Source organism: Electrophorus electricus, chromosome 1 (assembly GCF_041902795.1).
Source record: "Electrophorus electricus isolate QZ-2024a chromosome 1, ASM4190279v1, whole genome shotgun sequence".
Taxonomy (NCBI): Eukaryota; Metazoa; Chordata; class Actinopteri; order Gymnotiformes; family Gymnotidae; genus Electrophorus; species Electrophorus electricus.
The window spans coordinates 26,158,622-26,181,220 of NC_137497.1; the positions used below are offsets into that span (position 1 = coordinate 26,158,622).

The 22,599-nt window shown below is 37.1% G+C and overlaps 1 protein-coding gene across 13 annotated transcripts in view; it reads right to left on the reverse strand.

The window, feature by feature from the left end:
* clip1a (CAP-GLY domain containing linker protein 1a) overlaps positions 1–22,599 on the reverse strand; it is a 44,065-nt gene that overhangs the window by 10,128 nt on the left and 11,338 nt on the right. For 8 of the 13 annotated variants that reach the window (XR_014123421.1, XR_014123420.1, XM_081713490.1 and 5 more), the window contains exons 9-24: positions 20,884–20,988; positions 16,627–17,544; positions 16,102–16,218; positions 15,921–15,978; positions 15,606–15,689; positions 15,323–15,479; positions 14,644–14,809; positions 13,795–14,010; positions 7,681–9,477; positions 6,825–6,962; positions 6,490–6,576; positions 6,174–6,280; positions 5,552–5,672; positions 4,712–4,764; positions 2,922–3,039; positions 209–365 (exon numbers count right to left, since the gene is read on the reverse strand). Coding sequence is in view for 10 of the 13 variants with exons in the window: in XM_081713490.1 (XP_081569616.1) it covers positions 209–365; positions 2,922–3,039; positions 4,712–4,764; positions 5,552–5,672; positions 6,174–6,280; positions 6,490–6,576; positions 6,825–6,962; positions 7,681–9,477; positions 13,795–14,010; positions 14,644–14,809; positions 15,323–15,479; positions 15,606–15,689; positions 15,921–15,978; positions 16,102–16,218; positions 16,627–17,544; positions 20,884–20,988 (4,399 nt within the window). In the remaining 3 variants the exon portion in view is untranslated. Of the gene's footprint in view, positions 1–208; positions 366–2,921; positions 3,040–4,711; positions 4,765–5,551; positions 5,673–6,173; positions 6,309–6,489; positions 6,577–6,824; positions 6,963–7,680; positions 9,478–13,794; positions 14,011–14,643; positions 14,810–15,322; positions 15,480–15,605; positions 15,690–15,920; positions 15,979–16,101; positions 16,219–16,626; positions 17,545–20,883; positions 20,989–22,599 lie in introns of those variants that run through there. The other 5 variants (XM_081713513.1, XM_081713493.1, XM_081713497.1 and 2 more) reach the window with 4 other exon arrangements.

Below are 22,599 nucleotides of genomic sequence, written 5' to 3' on the forward strand. Positions count from 1 at the left end.
GAAAAAGATAGATATATAACTCATGCATTTTGAAGTAAGAATTTCTCTAAAATTAAAAGTTCTAGATATTCTAGAACATGAGGATTAATAGCAAAGTCGCAGCAAAAAAAATAAAAAATCAGCAGTGGCAAGCAGAACAAACCACTGCTGAACAAAATGTGTGTTTGTTTTCTTCAGAGAAACATTTGGAAACTTTTTCCATGGTTACCTAAAGCGGCATTTTCAGGTCTGTTGGCTTGTGCTGCAGACAGGTTGCTTTCTAGGGTGCAGACTCGCTCTTGTAGCTGAAGTTTATCAGTTTCCAGAGACTTCATAGAGCTTTGCAGGGTCTGCACTGCAGCATTCTGCTCATGAACCATAGATACCTACCCACAAGGGATGGGAAATAAACCAATAAACAAGCAGTAATAAAATTCAATCAAATAAATTTTAAAGTAAATACAATTTTTTTTTTTTTTACATACACATGAAAAACAATTCTAGTACATGTTAACAATGACACAACTCAAGCTCCCAGTAAAGCTTAGTAAAGTTAGTCCACTGCTCTATTGCTACGCTGTCATTTTTAGGGAAGAAATGTGCAATGGTGTAATAATTTTGTTCTTCATTTAGAATTCCATTGAGAATTAACCTATGAGAAAGTGAAAACAGTATTTTAGTTGGAACCACCTTGATTTGAAATTTCAAGTGATGAGTGCACCCTCTGTGCTCTTCACAGTTTTTTGGTAAATCAGGCAGCCAAGCAAACATTGTGTTCACGAGAGCACATCTGTGGCACAGTACCCAACGTGGGTACATTTTAAACTTGCATTAATACTCTCTGATGCTTTGAAGTAAGATCTTCAACAGACTATGAGCAGGGCAATTCTTAAGCTGCTCTTCACATGTCACATTGAACATATACTGGTGCCTTAAAAGTGCAACAGTCCAACATTAACCATTCAAAAACTCCATTGAAAAGTGATGGTAGCTAATAGGATTGTGCATTAAGACATCAAATTATATAACAACAAAACATTAATTCGCTTCTGTTTTTGCAATAACTGCAGTCTCCAATTACATGTGTATATTAACCAAAATGTAAAACATTAAAATGTTATGGTTTAGTACTAATTCAATGGATACTGCCCTGAAACCTGAAAACTTTTAAACTACTAATGAACTGAAGAAAAACAATTTCAAGTTTCAACACTGGCAACTAAATTAATAACACAATAAAAAAAATAAAAAAAACCTTAATTACTTTAATACTAATAAATATAATTTAGTACTTGAGTGGTTATGATTTTTTTTATTATAAATTTTATTGTATAACTAAGATCAGGCACATGGCTAAATACATAAACGGGGCCTAGAAAGCAAGAATACCAGTGGAGCCAAGCACCAGATACTGGTGGATAAAACAAATAACTTGAGACCATAACACCAGACAGAGCAACCTGTGCACCATCTGGATTGACTACAATAAAGCCTATGACTCAATACCCCACACATGGATCCTGGAATGCCTGAGGTTGTATAACAGCAACAGGATTCTAAAAACTTTCATCAAGAACTCAGTGAGGAAGTGAAAGACGGCCCTAGAGGTCAATTTCAGGCCAATAGCATGAGTCACCATCAAGCACAGGATTTACCAAGGAGATGCCCTATCCCCGCTCATAGGCTTGAACCCCCTCAGTGAAATTACCAAGAGTGGCTATGGATACTAGCAATAGAATGGAGCAACAATCAGCCACCTCCTCTATATAGATAACATCAATCTCAATGCCAGAAATGAATGAGATATTGACTCACTAATCCATTTCCACTGGGCTACACAGTAATGACAGTGGAATGTCATTCAGACTGGATAAGTGTGGTGAGATGGTTACAAGGAAAGGGAAGTGGTTTAAACTATGGGCATCGTACTACCAGAAGGTAACATAACAGATGTTGAGGGCAGCTACAAATACCTTGGAACCCCAAAGGCAATGGGAATCATGAAGAGGGCTACAAGGAAAGCAGCTACAGCCAAATACATACAAAGAGTGAGGAAAGGCCAGAAAATACCTCTGCACAATGTGTACCTCTGGCAAACAGTGGAAGTAGCTGATATGGAGAACCCCTATCAATGGCTGGCAAAGGATGGGTTGAAACACAGCACAGAGGCGGCAATCATGGCAGAACAGGAACAATCTGTGAATATGATATCAATAGAGGCTGGGATCTACCACACCAGGTAGAACCCTTGATGCAGACTGTGCAAAGATGTCCCTGAGACAATTACAGCAGGGTGCGAGATCCTAGCAGGCACAGCATACATGGAATGCCATAACCAAGTGGCTGGCATAGCATACAAAAACAACTGTGTTGAGCATGGGCTGGAAGTTCCAAGGTCAATGTACGATACACCCCTTAAGGTGGTGGAAGATGACCATGATGAGATCCTGTGGAACTTACAGATTCAGACAGACAAGATGGTAATGGCTAACCAACCGTATATAGTAGCGGTGGGCAAACAGCAGAATTGGGCAGTAGTGACAGATATGGTGATTGCAAGTGACAGCAACATCAAGTACAAGGAACACGAAACACTCAAGAAATACCAAGGGCTGAAAGAATAGCTAGAAAAGATGTGGAAGGTAAAGGCAACAGTGGTTTCCATGGTAATCACAGTACTACAGGCTCTGACCCCCAAACTGGGAAAATGGCTCCAGCAGATCACAGGAACAACATCTGAGATCTCTGTCCAGAAGAGTGCAGTGCGCATATATATATCTATATCTATATCTATATATCTATATCTATATATATATATATATATATATATATATATATAGAGAGAGAGAGAGAGAGAGAGAGAGAGATATTGGAGTGACTATATACTGTGTACGTGTGATTGGAGTGACTGTATACTGTGTAATAGACAAACAGGACTTTACCTCATTTCTCAATGTTTCCAATTCTCTATCCTTTTCGAAGATCAAGGCACAATATTTTTGGATAGATTGTTGTAGTGCAGCTTTCTCCTTCTCTGACTCACTCTTCAAAGCATTCTCCCTGTTGAGATGGGAAAGTTGGGGCGAAATAAATTACATTTGTTTTTATAAAAATCAAATAATCTAAAACAGAAATAATTGAAAACAGGTTGTCAATGTACTAGATCCACTGGATTGAGTAAATGAGTTGTAAAAGTGTAACACAAATGAAATTGGTCCCCTCAACCCTGCAACAAGTACTGAAACGCTTTCAGCCTATGGCACTTTTAGGGGTGCGCCTGAATGACATGCCCAAGTGACTTTTTCCATCTCAAGTTTATTAAAACTTTGCACTTTAGCACTACTGGCATTTTAGTATCCAGGGCCATGGATCCTCCCCTTAGAACTTCTCCTCATGAATCACAGAGTCAGACGATAGACAAACATGTACATACGTGATTTCTAATTATTTTTTCTTTGTTCTGTTTCTTTCTTCTCATCTCATATCATCATCTCTATAAAATTAAGCAGTTTTTTTTTGTGGGCAACTGCTTTCAGATCTCTGCTTTTTTCTTTTTAAATTATGCTTATTTACCACCAATAACAAGTTAATGTTGAACTAATGTTCCACTCTACTCTGGCTGTTATAGAGGACATGTTACAGAATTAAACCATTACAGGAATTAAACCAAACTTCCATAACTGTTCAAATTTATCTTAAAAGTGTAAGTTCCATCTTACAGATTTTATGTAGCAGTTTTACATATTTTATGTACATTTTTTGTTCATTTAGCCAAGCACACCTAAAAAAAAGTAGTCAAAGTTTATAATGCAAACTGCATGCTAAAATCACAGATTCATTTGTCTAAGCAATTTGTATATAAACAACTTAATGAAAGACTATAGTAGGTCTTCATTTAGAATTTAGTATAGAGAAATCAAATCATAACTAATACCACTATCCAAATCACCATACAATTCCACTTTTTAAACCACAATTTTGGCATTAAACACAATACAGAATTAAAAAAAAAAATTTACTAGGAGAAAAGGTAGATTGCAGGTTTTAAAAGAGTGCTATTACAATTTTGAACTACACAAAATACTTTTCGTCATTCTATGGATAATTGTATATGTAACTGATGAGTATATACGAATGTACTTGAACAATTAAGTAATAATTAACTTGTTTGTATTAATTTATTAATCAACCCATTTCTGTGGCAGTTATCTTCAGGGGTAGCAAAAAAAGCACATTTTAACATAGTAAAGTAATTCCTTTGCACTTGTATCTCACAGAAAATGTTGGACTAATTTTCAATACCGAAATCTCAAATTTAATGGGAGACATTTTTATTACAATTTGAATTTGACAAAAAGTTCTTGATGGGTTATTTGCTTTAAAAAACTGTGCTTGTTACATTTGTATATATGAGCTATATTATTTCAGTAAAAATAATGAATATGCTACTACACCATGCTGAGAATAACTGCATTATCTCCAGGGAGTTAAAATAGTAGTTGCGACATTTGTGTGGGCTCATCCCTCCTAACTCTGTGTATTTACATGAAAACCATTTTGCACTGAGCCACAAATTTACCAAGTTTCAGTACTCGGCACTACTGAGTATCTTTAGGGAACTAATTGTCAGTGTCTTGCCCTAATGCAAACCAGAATAATGCAGAGAATTTCCTATTTCAGAGATGTAGTGTAGATAAGCATTTAAACAAACTGTAGGATCTTTGGGTCTCACCTCTTCTTCATGTCTTTCAACTGATTATTAAGACTTTTCCATTCCTCTTTGAGCTGCAAAAAGGAAATTATGAAATGATGTAATTTGACAAAATATCAAATAAATAAGTTAATCATCTGAAGACAAATGAATTTGGATTATTCCCCTTTTGAACATTCCTAGTTTATTTTCTGCACATTTTATATAACCAATCCGGGATTTCACAATTCAGTTTGACAATTCAATTTCACAATTCAGTCATGAATATGACTGGATTATTGTTTTTAATAAAATATCTGGTTTGCAAACATTCCTATACATAATAGGCAGACATCTTCTGATGAGACTGTAACACAAGCTAGTATGTTTAATGTTGCCTTCAAATGAAGAGGATCACCCAAGCTCAACAGCTATACTTTAATGGCTTTAAATAGCTTATTCTCAAAAACACTGACTCTGCAAACTGTACTTGTAGGGAAGTCAGATCATCAGTCATTATAACAGGAATCACAAACGCAAATGATTTACTGAAATTAACTCACTTATTCAATATAAAGTACAAAATATAATGGAGAAACTTAGCACTTAGTGTTCATTATAAGTTGCTACTTTGCTGAAATGGAAAAACATCATAAGCTTTGATTTTTCACAAAAACTACACCATCAATCGATGTTAACATCTAATAAAAATCATTTCGGACATTGTAAAAAAAGCCAAGTTTAGTATTTATTACACCATGTGGTCAAGAGAACTAATAAATTTGCTGCAAACATGGAGTCACATCATTAGCCACAAGCACATCACCTAACCTTCCCTTCTGTAAATATAACTGACAAGTGGTGATTTTCCTATTAACCTACTTTTTGGTGGCTGTCGCCCTCCTTCTGGCTACCAGTAAGCTCTTCAGCCAGCTTGGCATTTTCCTTTTTCATGACTTCTATGGCCAAGGTCTTTTCTGATGCTGCCCTCTTCAGCTCCTCACTGAGACACATACAGCACATTCATCAGATGACGACAACAGGTATGGACATAATAAAAGGCATGAAGAGAGCTCTTATGCCTTGGAATAGATTCAGGACATTCAGCACAAGATTACTAAGTCCAAAAACTTAAGAAAACATAAGAGACTTGAGAACTTGGGCAACAAAGCGAACTTAAAATTAGTTTATATATTATGTCCAAATTAAGTGAATTTTAAACTGCTAAATTTGTTTGGAAATATTTTCAAACATACAATTTTAACAAAGAGCCACTGTGCTAAGACAATGAATGTTATTGTGTCAGTGGTTTTAAGTGTTACGGTTGATCGGTGCAAGTACTTTGCACCGGATTTTGGCATCTTGTTTCACTTCAGTTGATAACCTTTATGCTGCATATTCCCTGCAGAGGGTTCATCTTATTCTGATTACACAGAACCCACATACAGACTGCTACAAGATTTTTAAGAAGAAAAAACAGCACTGTGGACAGTCAAACACTCACATTTCTTTGGAAAGGCTGCCGATCCTTTCATTCTCAATGTTCATCTGTTCTTTGGATGTCTGCAACTCCTTATGGTACTTTGAGTTCTGCTCTGTCAGATTGTTCATCTGCATTAGACACGAGAAGCAACTTTAGCTGAAAGAGCAAAATTTCACCAGTGTTAAAGTAACATGGAGGGCCTCTCTCTCTAGTGATTAAATATTTTAAAGGCTTTAAAATCCTTCCCTGACCTATTTGACCCAAAAGCTTTAATTCATTATGCTGACAGAATTGAGAGAGACTCTATAAATGCAAAGATAAACCATGCATATTATACTGAATCTTTGTATTTCCAAAAAACTGCATCCTTGAACAGTACAGAGATGGGGGGGGACTGAGAGCCTCTGAAGTGGCATTTCTTCTTCTGCCACCAACGTCAAACAAAAGTAAGAGAACAGAAAATTTTAGAGGTACATTTTCACATATGTGCAGTTGTTAAGATAACTTCTTATAGCAGCTTTCAAAACATTTTTTTCCGACAAAATTGGGCTTTTGTGAAAATCAATTGCCTCTTTCTTCTGATCAGAAAACTTCAAAATTACATTATTTTCTAAGCACACAGTCCATGACCAGGTTATCAGTCACGCAGTCTGGCTTTACCAGTGCACTCACCTGAGATTCCATTTCCTGTTTTGTGTTTTTTAATTCCTGGATTAGAGCCTCATCTGCAAATTTCTCCTTTTGCAATACCAGTTTTTCCTGGGTCAATCTCTCAAGGACCTGTGCAGTGTGTCCAGCAATCTCAGCCACCTGAAACACATTGTGAGGTAGGCCAAACCAGTCATCAATAGATGGCCAGAAATGTGGTGGTACAGGGCTTACAGAGAGTCCCTGTATTTCATACCATGTTTTGTCCTAAAATCTACTTGCATGCCTTCATTCTTATGGAAGAAACTTTAATTAAAAATAATATAGTTTTTGCAGTTGAATCAAATCAGACTCCAACCTGTTACTCAAGACAACCTAAAATAATTTAACCTATTCACTCAATGGTTCTAAATGTTAGTAGCATTCTTACAGTACTTTTTGAATCATGCCATTAGCGCTTCTGAATGACAATACCTTCATAGGTATACAGGCATAGAATAGAATCATACCCTCAATTATTTATATTATGCTCATGAAAGATTTTCTCAACTGTGTGTTAATTGATTTTCTAGTATTTTCTAATGCTTGCCACATATTATGGACAAGCCTGGAGGAGAAGGTATATTCTTAGCATTTATTACTGATGGGGAACATGCTTCAGTGACCCTGACCTAACTTGTAGAAACAATAGCTTGGTTGTTACTTGCAGTCAACAGAAAATTAAAGTGAATTAGTGCAGTATGTGATCTACAAGAGCATATTTAATGGAAACAGTAAAGCAAAACAAGCCTGCTGGCATGCAAAAAGCAATTAAACCCTACAAGTGTAATAGCGGTGTCATCATTAGTACATCAGAGGATGTTTATTTTTTACGGAATACCTCAAGCTGCTTTGATAAAGCACTTTTGTTTTGGGCCTCAAGTTGAGTCACCATAATGCTGGCTTTCTCCTTTTCCATCCGGAGGGCATCCCTCTCAGCTTGAACTGCAGTCAGACTGGAGACAATCTCATCCTGGGCTTTGGATAAAAGGCTCACCTGCAATTCTGCAGCTCTGTGTTTCTCCTCTAACTTAATACTGTCATCATGGAGGTTTTGTAGACGTGCTTCTAATTGAAGTTGAGCCTTTTTCAGCTTTTCTACCTCAGCCAAATATTCAGAGCATTGCTTTTTGCTGGTTTTCAGGCTTTGACGAAGAGATGGCACCTCTTGTTCAAGAGAACTGTGCAAGGCTAGAAGATCAGCCTTCTCTGAAATAAGGCATGCATTTTCCTTTCCAAGTTCTTCAATATTTGAAGTAAGAAGATCTTTTGCAACAACCATATCTGACCTGATCTCCTCACTCTTCATCTGCTGGACCTTTAAAAGCTCAATTTCTTTGGTAAGCAATGTTTTCTCTTCAGTGACCTTCTGCAGTAAAGAAGATAGCTCATTCAATTTTTGAAAAGTGGAAGCTGAACTTTGCGCAAGGTCCTGAACTTGAAGCTGCAAATAATTTTTCTCCTCAGAAAGATCTTTTTTTTCTATGCACAGCTCATTAACAGACTTTCTTAAGTCCTCTACTTTGGTGAACAGCAACTTTTGTTCCATTTCTGCCTTCTCCTTTTCTGTTCTGATAGATGCAATTTCTGCGTTAAGCTTTGACTGCACCTCCAAGAGACTAGCATTATCATTGTCACAACTGGCAATTCTTTGCACAAGTTCCTCCATCTTTTTAGAAAGGTTTTCCTTCTCTTGTAGGAGTAAAAGCTTCTCAGAGTGTGTGATGTCCTTACTAGTCTTGACTTCCTCCAGCATTTTAACAAAGCTGCAATTGGAGGCTTGAAGCTCAGCATTATCCTTGCCAGCTATTTCCAATGCAATCGTGGTGGCATGAAGCTGCCTTTCAAGTTCTGCCTTTTCATCCACAAGCGACTCTTTATCTGAAATGGTGGTATTTAGTTTTGCCATTACTTTTGCATTGTTATTACGGAGATTTTCGATTTCAGCCTGCAAATTGGCATTCTTGGTAGAGAGCTCCTTTTTCTTACACTCAAAAGAGTCTATCAGTGATTGAAGCTCTGCATTTTTTACGCATAATGATTTAATGGACTGCAGCTCCTCTTGACAACATCCAAGTTCCTCCTGAAACCTGTCCCTATCCTCACAGGCCTTGAGGTGTTTTTGGGCTAGCTGTGTATTATTTGTCTCTTGTTCCTGAATCTCTTGCTGATATTTCAAAATGGTTTCTTGTCTCTGTGCATTGCTCTTTTCCAGATCTTCAATCTGACCTATGAGCTTTCCTTCAGTCTCCTTCAGAAGAGCATTCTCAGCTTTCATTTCTTCCAAGATTTTTGTTAACCTCTGCACCTTTTCTAAAAGCTGCCCTTTTTCCAAATTCAGTGATGACTTTTCCCTATGTAGTTTATCACTTGTGGAATGCAGTTGCTTTATTTCATTGCTTAATTGGTCACTGAATGCTTGAAGTTCCTTATTTTTTGATGTAAGATCCTGTTGAACCACCTCCAGGCTAGATATCTTCACGTGGGACTCTGCAATTTGCTTCTCCACATTTGCCGTCTGAGCCTGAAGAACATCCCTTTCCTTAGCTAGACTTTCAGACAACAACCTCAGATCCCCAAATTCAGAAGCAAGCTTCTCAGCCCCTTGCATGGAGAAAGCCAATTCAGCAGTGAGCGACTGAGAGAAAAAGAAAAAAAAAAAAGGGGGGGGGGGGGAGAGAACGGAAAGTTTATGTTGATTAAAAAAAAAAAAACAACAACAACAACAACACCATGACAAAGAACAAAGGAAACAAGCAAAAGAAGCACCATCACAACATCATTTTAAAGAAATGGTTTGGATGAAAATCTAATTTTACACCAATTATTCCAAATATAGTCCATTAGCTGGCACATGTTTAGTGTCCAACATCTGCTTTTTTAGTTATATACTATATACTATAAATCTAAGGTAGCAATAACAGAAGTGTCTCTACCAGATTATTTTCTACAAACTGTACATGCCCTAACCTTCATATACTTGTCTAAGATGACATTGCAAAGTAACCCCTTTCTAAAAAAACTAATATTGCAATACAGCATGGATAGCCTGAATTCACACATATTGAATAACTGGAAAGCAGGTCATAATGCAGTTCTACTTTTAACCAAGTCTGCATGACATTACTTAAGAATGAGGCATGTATGTGAATATTTGCGCATATGTTTATATTTTGGGTGAGATAAAGCACCATTATTAGGTACACGCATAAATGTGATGCTTTGCCAAACCATTTCTTTAAATAAACAAAACGAATGAGAAATGGAAAATGAGAAAACTGTGGAACAGATTAGATGCAAAGAAGCAAATCTACACAAAAAGCAAAGCTTTAAACCAATGACAACTATTTGAGTCCCAGTGCAATGCTAATAAGGCTGACTCAAATAGCATTTGACACAAAAACTGCTACTACCATAATGTTAAGCATGATCATTATTGTAGTTGTACATATATCCAATCTTCAGATCTTAGTAGCAAACTTATAGTAACAATTTATATCAGCATGTTGACTGTGCAAGTATTTAACATTTATTATTCCAATTATTATTATTTATTAAAAACAAATCACACAGCTGAATTCTGCAACTTGTCTCTAATTTTAATGTCAAGATAAGAAGCAGTGCAGCTCTGTGGTCTGAAGTGGGGTGATGAGGCAGGGATATATGAGGCACCAGATTAGCTACTATTTATATTCCTCATTTTACAATTTTCATATATTAGCAACACATTTAAAATCCTTCCCACCCCCCACCCCCTCACACAATGTGGTTTAGGTTTGCAAATATTTGTTTAAAAATATGTTTACTGAGATTTAAATAATAATTTAATAAATGGATAACCTCGATACTCATCATTTATAAGCACCAGAATTCTAAATCACCTTACAGGATGAAGCATTCCAGCCTACAGGTGGACATGAACTGGAAATATGTTTAGCATTATTTCATGTCTGTCACACTACTGCAGTGATATTAATATTGCTTGATGCATTAAAAGATATACAAGAAGCAGGAGAGAAAGCTTATTTAATTGGTGCGCTCATGAGCTGTTCAAATTTGCTCACTCCTATTTCCCCTTTCATTTTGGTATATTAAAGAGAGTAGGCTCTGCTGCGGCTGTGGTGTCTCACCCCTGCTGTGATGTTCTACTGTAGCAGTACAATCTGTGTCTCTGTATTTGTTCAGACGTCTGTTGTATAACAGTGCAGTGTTGTATAACAGTGTCCTTGATGGAACTCATTCTTAATGGTGGCACATTTATTTGTACATAATACAATATTTACATTTATCTCAGGATTTTCATCGTTTTTGTAAAGGCAGAGGTTAAAAGCTTTACACCAAGTTGTTTTGTTGTAGTAATAAAATGTGAATGTGACACGTGATGAAAATGCATATCAAATAATGATGTGGCAAATATTACATGCACTGCCATTTTAAAACTATTATCATATAACGAAATTATGCACCAAAGAAATGTGGACAAATTATTAATAGTCAAATGCCCATGGGAAACTCCATGCTAAAAATAAAGATACATGTTTGTTCACATATCAAGATGTCCTACTCACACCTGTCTACCATCACCTACTTTGGAATGCAAGAAGTAACTTCCTTCAAAAGTCAAGAATGCAACAAAAAGAACGTGAACTGATATCTTTACCAAATTTGCACTTGTTATGCAATGAATTAGGGAACACAGAGGCTGTATACAACGATGCTTTGTGGACTTCATTATAACAGACATATTTTGCCCACAGCTGATAACCAGCTTGCAGAAGTTTCATTCTTACACCAGGCTGAAGACTGCTGTCATGCGCTCTAGCTTGCACAAAGAGATAAACAGAAAACTTGAACTTGAATGTACATCTCAAATGCTTCAAGTTTCTTAACTTTTTTGATTCACACTAGGCATTGAAGGTCCAGTGCTATTTCAATACTATACGGTAGCAAATGATTAGATTCCATAACATTCAATGCTTTCAATACTGAATACAGCCTAAGGTACTGAATCAGTATGGAGAAGAAATGATGACATCTTAGCAAAGATAAAGGCTACACTGGGGAGCTTTCTTTAGTGATTAGTGAAATGTTCTGTTGAGAACCGTTGTTGTTTTTGAGATAATTACTTGTCTTGCCATGTGAACTGAATTAAACAGGCAAGGAAACTCCCTAATGTAATTACAGAAGAAGAAAGTTTTAACTATTTAGATTATTGTATAATCATTTTACTTGTATTTAGCCAGATTACATTTAAAAATTGAGCTTTTGCAATCAGATTTTTTCTGCGTTCAATCCAATATTTTACGTTCAGACAATGAAAGGACTTTACATTTTTGTGGAGTTTTTATGCCAAGGTATCATTTTGGTATCAAGAATTGTGATACTACACATGGTGTCAGTTTAAAAGTCAAAATTCTGGTATTGTGACAAGCCTACATAGCTGTAACAAAACTTGTGACAAATTTTTTTTTTTTATATTAAAATAGTTTTTAGTGAATCATTTATTTATTTGCTTTTGTTTCCCCATCATGCTCTGACTCTAGTTGCTTTATTTGTATTGTGCTATCAAATGTTCAAAGGTTTTTTTAATGTAAATAAACAAACAAATAAATAAATAAAAAGCCACAAAATAACTTTTTTTCTTTATTTAAGAAATTGTTGCTTAAAATTAATGTCTTAAATATTTAAAAGATTTTCTTAAAATTTCCTAACATTGCTAGCAAATCAACACAATGTGATCTAAACACTGACTGGAAAAGGGTCTACCAGCATACTAGACATAACATCCAGACTCCAGGCTGGATTTTTATGCCATGTATGAACACACAGACAATGCTATGGGAATAGGCTTCAAGTGTGGAAGAGGGAATACATTAGTGTTGCAGTAAAAGTGAATTCAGTAATGTTCCATGTTTTGTATTCGAAAGGGGCTATTGGAGTCAACATCAAAATTTAAAAGATAAGGGATATTTTGCAGTTTCTTATATTTTCAGTTTGTGATAATGTTGTGGTCTCATTCACTACAAGGATGCACACATCTATCCTTCTGTGTCATTACCAGAGAGCTGGCTCTTTGGTCCAGTGGTCAGACCCAAGTTTGAGGTATAAAAATCCCAGTGTGTGAACTCTGGTGAGGGACACGGGTGTAACCCTGGATGAGTAAGGGTTGGAGAGTGAAGGATCCACAGAAGGGGTGAAGCACTAACGTGAAGCACTGGTGTAGCGGTCAGGGCACATGTTTACCTCCTGCATGACCTGGGTTTGAGACCCGGGTGGAGTTGCTTCACCACAGTGATAATAATAATAATATTATAATAATAATTTAATGCATATCAAAATAGCCTTAAGCAAAAGGCTAAGTCTGTTGATGTATTCTTCTATAAATGGCACATCTCTTTATGCTGTTAATATGTGCTTATTTCATACATGTCCTAACAAAGCCACAAATTCATGTTGTTGATAATTATTGTTCTGAGCAAGCCAACCTTGTATTTAAAAAAAACCAAGCCACTAAGGCCCTGACTTCTGATTTCCTTAAGCATCTATGATTGTTTCAATGTAAGCCTATGCTTGTTCAGCCTCTGCACTACACCCAGCAATGAGGACAGCAGGCTGAGGCAGCACCATGGACAGGCACCCTCTGGCCATATTAGAAATGGCTCCTTTTTAAACATTAGAGGTGTTCATTTAATAATGTGTTTTTCATTACATCTGTCAGCATGTGGAGCTTATGATTGTTTGATAACTGATTCATTTTCTTAAAGGCAGATATGGGTCATGATTTAGAGGTTAAACAACTATTGTAACATTGTAAATAAAAACAATCTATCCATTGACACTCGTCAGTAAATGTCACGCAACGCTAACTTTTCCATGTCATTCATTTCCATCCCAATTGCTATGTATGCATCAGATTAGCATAATGCTGCTAACGTCAATCATGCTTGCTTCTTACCTCTGCCTTTTCTTGAAAAGTCATCAAGTGCTCTGCCTCTTCTTTGAGCCTCTGGCACTTCTCCTCAGAAGTGCAGAGTTGCTGCTGTGCTGCTTCAACCTGACACTGGAGCTCCTGCAGCTCCTCTGAGTGCCGCTCCAAGGCACTGGCCAGAGCCTTCTCTGAAGAGGTCTGGGTATCTTGCACTGTAGCCTGAGCTTCCTCGACACTTCGCTCCTATGCAGCAATGTACAAGGAAAGGAAGCTTTAATATTATAAGCAATATACATAAGTAACACACATCCACCTTGTCCAGAAGTTAATTCAAAAATTCTTTGTCTGACCATGCTTTTAAAATAAACATTTTTTGTGTTTATTATTATTTTAGGGCATGTACATTATTTGTGGTCCTTTAACAAGATTTTAAAGTCACAAATGTTTCAACTTTCACCAAATCCTCTTTAAAAGTTTGAAGTCTTACCAAGTCTATTTTTATTAATGGCAAACATTGCACTGAGGTGAATAGATGAACATCTCAAATCATCTTAAATTTATAATAATGATGTTTGTCTAGCATTACTCTAGTATTGTATCTAAACATATTATGCAAGTTGAACTAAAAAATGTATATATTATTTTTCACTTAACAAAAAACTGCTGGATGCCTTGTTGATACCTGGTAGTAATAGTAATTGTGTTTAAAAGTTTGTATAGTAAATGTCACAAAAGCTCAGATCTCTTAAAAAATTAAAAATAAAATAAGTCAAAAATTTGGTGTACTCTGCTAAAAGTAACAATGCCATCACTGTGTTGATACATAATGTTACACTTTATTAAAATCTACTACAGTAGACATTTCTGATCTCTTACCAGAAGCTTTATCTTTTCCAGTAGGTTGCAAACCTCTTCCTGGTGTTTCTCAGTGATGTCCTTCCTCTCCTGGTTTGCTTGTTCCTGCTCCTGATGCCTGTTCTCCTCGGAACGAACCACCAACTCCTTCTGTTCTGAAAGCTGATTGTGAAGTTCCTCGATTCTCCTGTGAATAGAATTTTTGAGGTTTTTTTTGTTATCAGTAACTTTTCAAGTTATTAAAGATATCCTTATTATTTAATCAGGACAACTCAAGCATTTATCATTAAAGTATCAAAACATTATTTGCTCAATCCTGATTCTTCAGGATATTTTTAGTTAATAAGTTTATACTGCAGACTAATCTTGGTTACACAATACCAGCTAACCTACCAGCAACACCACTTCATAGTGTAATGTATCCCTTACTTACAATTGTAAATTCATTAACCACTAGATTTTCTATACTATATACTTTAACCACCTCATTTTACAACAAGTCTGTTGTGCATGCAAATGTATCAGACCAATCTTCACACTTTCAAAAGAAGCCTATATTGGGAAGGTTAAACACAATCTGTTAGAGACACTAAATCAGTAACAAACAGAAATACATCAGCCAACATAAAAAACTCATTTAACTCAATATGTTATGCCTGCTAACTTGTATAATATGTGCAAATTATGTTATAAGATGCACCTGTCTTTTTGATTGAGATCTTCCATTATTTTTGACAGGTGAGCAGAGCTGTCTCCGGATGACTTTATCAGTTCGCTAATGTCATTTTCAAGTTTAGTCTTATCTTTAGCTAGCTGCTCAATTTTCTCTTCACCTGCTTTCGACTTTGCCTCCAGACCTGAAAAGAAAAGGAAAATAGAAGTGCACAGGCTTTTTCTAAGAGACAATTATGTATAAGCGAATGACAAATCTTAAACCAGGCTGAACATCACCTTTCTTTGTATTACAATCTCCGAGCACTTACCAGATAACTGGACCTTGAGCGTTTCTGATTCAGTAGAAAGAGATGTGCATTGATCTTCTTTTTTGTTGAGCATTTCCTGTAACTCTATAAAAAATAAATAAATAAAATAAAATAAAAAAAGTAAAAACGTTAAAAAAAAAAAAAAAAGTGACAATGAAAATCTAAAAGAATAAGGTATAAGGGTTTATGAGGATTAACCAAAAAGAATAACACAAAAGTCATACAGCTGTATCCTTACATTAATAACAAATGGTACAACAGAAACCAGCCTCACAATCTAATGGCAAAATAATGAATCTATGTGCATACACTTACTTTGCACAGCATGTGCGGATTCTGTCTTTTCATTTAAAGCTGCTGTATGCTTTTGTTTCTAAAAATCAAAATAAATAAAGGAAAAAGGATTAACTTTATGCAAGAGACAATGTAATTTACAGAAAGAGGATTCATTGAACTTACCTAAAACTACAAGTAACCCACCTATGTGGTGACTTACCATATCAGAAACTTCTTGCTCCAAAGAGCTGCTGTTTTCCCGCAGTGAGGCCATGCTCTGCTGCAGTTGCTGCAGCTCCTGCTGTTTGCTCTCCAACGCCGAGGTCAGCTCAATGACCTAGCAGCCATAGGCAATGCACATTGCCGGAGGAGAAGCATGAAACAATAATGCAGACGTGTGTAGTGGTGGAAGGAGTGAATGAAAGTCACAGGAGTGTACAATCAACAAGTTTGGATCATTATTGAAATGAGGATAACAAGCCACTGGATGTAAAAGACAAATGCTAGTTGTCAAAACAACAATTTCCCTCATTTAAATGAGTAGCAAACTAAAATGAAACAAATTCTGCCAATTATTGCAAGTGTGTAGCAAAGCAGAGGGCAGCAACCACGCCTGGTTTCGAACCCAGGTCTTCTAGGTGGCTTCACTACAAAGTGTGTACAATAGTTTAGAAGGGTAATATTGCCAAAAATTAACATCTGTACTGCTATTGGAATGAGTGTAGGGTTCGACATTTTTCCCTACCTTTCCTTCTTGCAGCCTGCACTTGCCCTGTGCTTCTTCAAGATGTGCTAAAAGACTCTGGAACTCCTGATCGCCATGGCTCTGTTGAGACTGCAGAGACTGAAGGACCGCATGTTGATCCTGAACCTCCCGAGCCTTCTCATTCACCTGCTGTCCGAGCTTAAGCACTTCCTCGTCTAGCTCTTTGACTCTAAGTTCAGCATTGTGGAGCTTGCCCAAAGCTTCCTCCATCTCCACTAGGTGTTGTTCCTCCGTGCTCTCCAGGTTAGTACGTAGAGATTCCACCAGGTGCTCCTTCTCCTCAGTTAGAGTGAGCAGCTGTTTCCGGAGCTCTTCGCCTTCTTGCTTCCATCTCATAGCATCAGCAGTGTGCCTACCCATGCACTCCTCCAGCTCCAGCTTGTGCTCTGCCTTCAGCCTTTCCAAAGCGTCTCTCAACTCAACGAGCTCGGCCGCATGGGAATCACCAACTCCCTTACATGAAGAGGCCTTCAGCTCCTCCATTGCTTGCTGATGTGAGGTGATGGCCGAGGCTAGCTTGGAGCGCCACAGCTCAATAACATCTGTATTCTCCTTTGCAGCCTCCATTAGTCGAGCACGAAGCTGCTCGTTGTCTTTGGATAAAAGTGCTAAGGAGGCCTGCAGTTGAGCTGTGGCCTCGCGATGCATTTTTTCTTCTGAATCGATCTTCGCACGCAGGGTGGCCTGCTCTGCGTCATGGCTAGCTGCTTGAGAAGACGGATGGGTGTGGAGCAAAGAGAGTTCCTCCTGAAGGACTGCAGTGGCAGGGTCCTGGCTAGAAGCCCTATACCCAGGCTCTGCCTCCAGGTGCTGCCGAAGGGCAGCAACTTCTTTGTCCCGCAACGCAAGGTCCCTCTCCAGTTCCAGAATGCGAGACTTCTCAGAGACTGTGGCAACCTGCAGACAGGACAAACTAATACTCTCACTCATTTCACACCCGTGGCTTTTGACGAAGGTATGGAATTAACCATTTTGTGACAGCAAGCTAACTGATTGTGAATGTTGTAATTGTTGAAAAAAGATACACCAAGAGCACATTAGCAAAGCAAGATTAAAGGGTGCTATATAAAAATTTTAATGGGGGAACAGGAAATGGAAGGTCAGGAGCGGGACAGGGTTGGGGAGGAGCAGGGCCACTTCAGTGCTGCATTGAGTTCCAAGCAGGCCTGCTAGACGCGGCCAACGGGGCTACACAACATTTTGCTTATAAAGGTCCAACAGAGATGTGGAGCTTAAATGGGAGCTCATCAGGAAGGAAAAGTCAAAACACAACAAGGCTGTGAGGATGAATGGAAAGGACTGGACTAGCATCTACACTATAAATTTAACACATCTGTTCTGTTGAGCGCTTGGGGAGTGCATGTTTGTTTAATATACACTTTTCCCATTGCAGCTCCAAAAAAACTACGGACGCATTATTGTATGAATATAGTTATGAACAAATATGTATAAACAATAAATAGAAAAATCTAGTCAATGCTATTTAGCTAGTTTTTGAGCTCCATGTACCCAACATACAATTGTTTATGCAAAGTACTTTTTTTTTTCTCCCCACATTTCCCATGCACATGCAACTAGCAACACACACAAAAAAAAACTTAAGAGCAAAACAAAAAGATTGTCCTACTTAATAAACCATGAGCATTTCTCTCCTGACAGACAAAAACGAATATGTGCCAGAGGCTGTGTAAAGTGGATGGGACTGATCAAGTCGGTAAAATTCACTTCATGACTTAGCTAATAAATCTGCTCTAATGTTATTGAACCAGAACTCATTTAAACTCCTTTCCAGCCACTAGAAGCAAGTTTGGAACTCAATGGCCTGAAACAGCCCCTGACAAAAACACCCCTGTTGTGATCATGATCAAAAGGTTGAGTAGGCTGACAAGGTCATGGCTATATCTTGAGCAGTTGCTAAGATATGGAATTTTATAGTATTTATATTGATTTGCATATACTAATAAGAAGACAGACCTGGGTCAAATACCAAAATCATTTTGTATTTTGTATTTGTCCTGTCCTGTATTTATTATTGTTCATTTAATGACATTTTGCACTATATTGGACTGTTTGCACTTGTGTAGCATGTTGTCTGTTGCACTGTTGTTTTTGTGTTGCACCATGGTCCTGGAGGAACATTGTCTCGTTTTTGTTGTGTACTTGTATATAGCTGAAATGACAAAACCTCTTGAACTTGAACTTGTTCTTAAAACTCGTACAATGTTGCGATGGCTTTTTAAAAAAAAAAATATATATATATATATATATATAAACAAATATTTTTATGATTTATGGTCTCTTTTGGCCCACATGCTCTGAATATTTGCATTTGTGATTCTATCCTCTCCATGTAATAGAACAACTGATACCTGTTCTGGCATTATTTAATTACTATCCAATTACATTTAGAATTCAAAAGGTTTTTTTAATTTAAAATAAATGAAATGAAAACAGAAGTTGATTAACTGGCTTTTGATTATATTTTTAAGGATTTTCTTTGTCAATTAATTTATTTTAACAATTAAATTCACTGCTAATTTCAAAATTTTACTGGTACTTTTTCTGTTTTTAGTAAATCAACATCATAATACAAGAAACATTACACATTCTCCATGCCTAGAAACTACATGCTTTAGTGCAAAATCAACCACTTATAAGCAACCCTAATATGTCTAGTATAGTCATTTTAGAAGGACTTTGCACTTTGATTCATTTTTCTTTTTTACATTACACATTATATTTACTTAATATTTCACTCCTGTGATGTACCGCCAATGAGGAAAATTCAGGTTTTTGAGTTTTTAATGGTTTATGCAATGTACAAATTCTTGAACTTGTAATGGGTTATAAGTAAAATTAGTGTTGCACTGAGACGTACTATTGATCCAGCATCTCTCTGGCAGGCAGAAGACCCACAAAAATCATGAGGTACCTAGACCTCTCTACATACAGAAAGGTAGATATATAACGTAAGACTGCAATTTAATTCACCTTAGTTTTTAATTGCAAGCTAAAGGCCTTGATGTCCCACAAACAGCAGCCATGCCAAAAACACACTACCTCTAGCAGACAAAGCTGAAGCATGTTCATTTTACTTTGTCTTTGATGACACATTTAGAAATCTGATGACACATTCAGTCTTTAACCCATCAATAGTACATTTGTAAGCAAACAACTGTATAATCACTTGGATTTTACACAAAGTCGATTAGATGTAAGACTAAGAGTTTCTGTAAAATGGGTTGACGCAATTCTAACAATATTTCATATTTTTAGTAGACCAAAACACATTAGGGGCTGTCATTTGTTGTGGTTAGTAAACTATTGTCTATTAGGATCATAATACCTATTATATTCATTATTCCCAGATGTACAAGGCTCTTACTGGTAAGCATCCATAAATGACTAGAACACTGGTAATCACACGTTAGCAAAACGCATGTTATGCTAATTAATTCCTCATCATATAAATTTGCTAATCTTGGTATTTACAATTTATTAGTATGTCTAAAAACCAGCGCAAACTGGGCCAAGTTTTCCAACATATTAACACAAAGGTTATCGCTAGAAGGTAACTTAAGGATGAAGGTAACTCTTAAGATCATTTAACACGACAATGCTTTTTAACAATGAGTCTGAGGTGTATTAATGGAATGACTTAAAAATGCCCATTATTGATATTCCAATAACTAATACAAACTAATATTAATAAATCTACTTACTATTATCTGATGTTAAATCATTTATGTCTCTTATAACCCAATACATATTTATTGTATTTACCCACTTATAATGGCTTATATAATGCAACTTGTGTATTAATAATTAAACATAGAAAATGTAATGGCAATCTTTGATGATCTCCAAAAACTTAATTACATGCACATCTGCAAATGATTCAAATTAGACATGTTCCTAAATTCTGCACAAGTCCTGAAGTACTTAAAAGGCTAAGATGTTTCAACTATGTATTTGACCCAGGGCTGAGCATGAAAAGCTACGAAAAACTGTGTATTGTGAAAAGAATATAAAAGAATGTGTTTGTAAAAGGCTATAAAATGCCAGGGTTCATTTGTGTGAAAAATTGTTAAAACTAAAGCAGGCTGTGGAATCAGACCAAAAGAACAAGTTATTTTCAACCGATTTATGCCGAGCAGCCAAAATTCCTGGAAATTACATATCGGCCAAGAGATATCCTCAGCCATCACTGCCGAGGCATACGTAGAGATCCATTACCCTAGAGTCTTCTAACTCCCTCTGGAGTTTGTCAGCTTTGGTCTTTTCAAAGAGCAGACTTTGCTCGAGCTCCTTAAGAAGGGCATGCTCCAGTCTGGTCTGCGTCTGTTAGTACAGAAGGGGGAGAGGAAAAGAACACAACCAGTGCCACCATCACATGCCAGCCCAATGCAAAGGGTGAGGAAGGGAAGAAGGGTGAGTGAGTGGTAATGTCACATGCAGGCCAGGGTAATGCCACAGCTCAGGATGTATGGAGACTGGTGAGGTAAAGGCAATGATTGATGCAGAAATGCTGATACACAACTCAGTTGAAAGGTGCTGGTGAATGATTATTATGAAGGCGAAATAGTGTAAGGTGCTGTAAATGAAAAACTGAGCAGATGAGCAAGCACACAGCAAAATTCCACAATAGAGAGGGAGAGACGAACAGATTCACACTTGCTAAGGACTAAATTCAAATGCAGTCGTAAAAAGAATAAATCTAACCTCAGACAAAACAAAATTACTTTGCCATTAATGGTATCTAAAAGCTACTAAACAAAAGTGCTTTATTCCAGACCACTCTGTACAGCTCCCTCATCCTTGTAGTGGCCACTCCAGTGTATCAATAAAAGTACAGTTACAATATAAGAGAATGACCAGTCTCAATATAACAACAGTCCCCCAGAAATTGGGAAATGACCCTAGAGTTCTAAATTTGGGAGCTCATTGTGCATTCATTACATGAACAAAAGATGACCATTTACATGTCTTAGGTTTTAGACATGTGAGAAGTGGTATGCGAAAGTAAGAAGCAATGGTTCATGCTATGTTCTTAATGTGTCTGGGTATATACACTGACTGGCTACTTTATTAGACACACCCTTCTAGTAGTACGTTGGACCTTCTGTGGCCTTCAGAACTGCCACAAAAATCACACCATTTCTCCATCATTTACGGCATTTAGCTGATGCTCATATCCAAAGCTTACAATTATGACTGAGTACAAATTGAGCAATTGAAGGTTAAGGGCCTTGCTCAGGGGTGCAACAGTGGCAACTTGGCAGTGGTGAGGATTGAACCAACAACCTTACAATTACAAGTCAAGTACCTCAACCACTGAGCTTCCACTGTGTGACTTGAGCTACAACCAGCTCAGGGCTCATTAATTCAGGAAGGGCTCATCAATTCATGCTGCTCTTAAATTCTGACCCTCCCATCAGGCATGATGGAACAGAAATCTGGATTCATCTGAACAGGGAATGTTCTTTCCATTGCTCAGTGATCCAATGTTTGCCCTCTTCTGCCAACTAGAATCTTGTCTTTCTGTTTCCCTTAGATAGCAATGGCACTTGAAATAGTCATCTGCTGTTATAGCCCATCCATGCTAAGGTACAGCGAGTTGTGTTTTTGGTGGATATGCGAGTTGGAGCACCAGTATTGTATCTGGCTGCAATTTGCTTGATCGTGCACTGCCTGTTTGTCAGAATGATTCGTGACATCCTGCTCTGACACCTTTCATCAACTAGTTGTTTATATCAACATCCCCTTGCGCTGGATGTTTTTCCTCAATCACAGTAATCTCAGTATACTCTCAAAACCACTGACACCATATAGTCTGTATACTCTTGCCACCACTGCCTGAGAAAACCCTACAAGGTTGGGAGTTTTTTTTTTTGTTTGTTTCTTTTTTTGTTTCTTTTTTAAATACTGGCTCTGGCTATTCTAAGCAGTTGA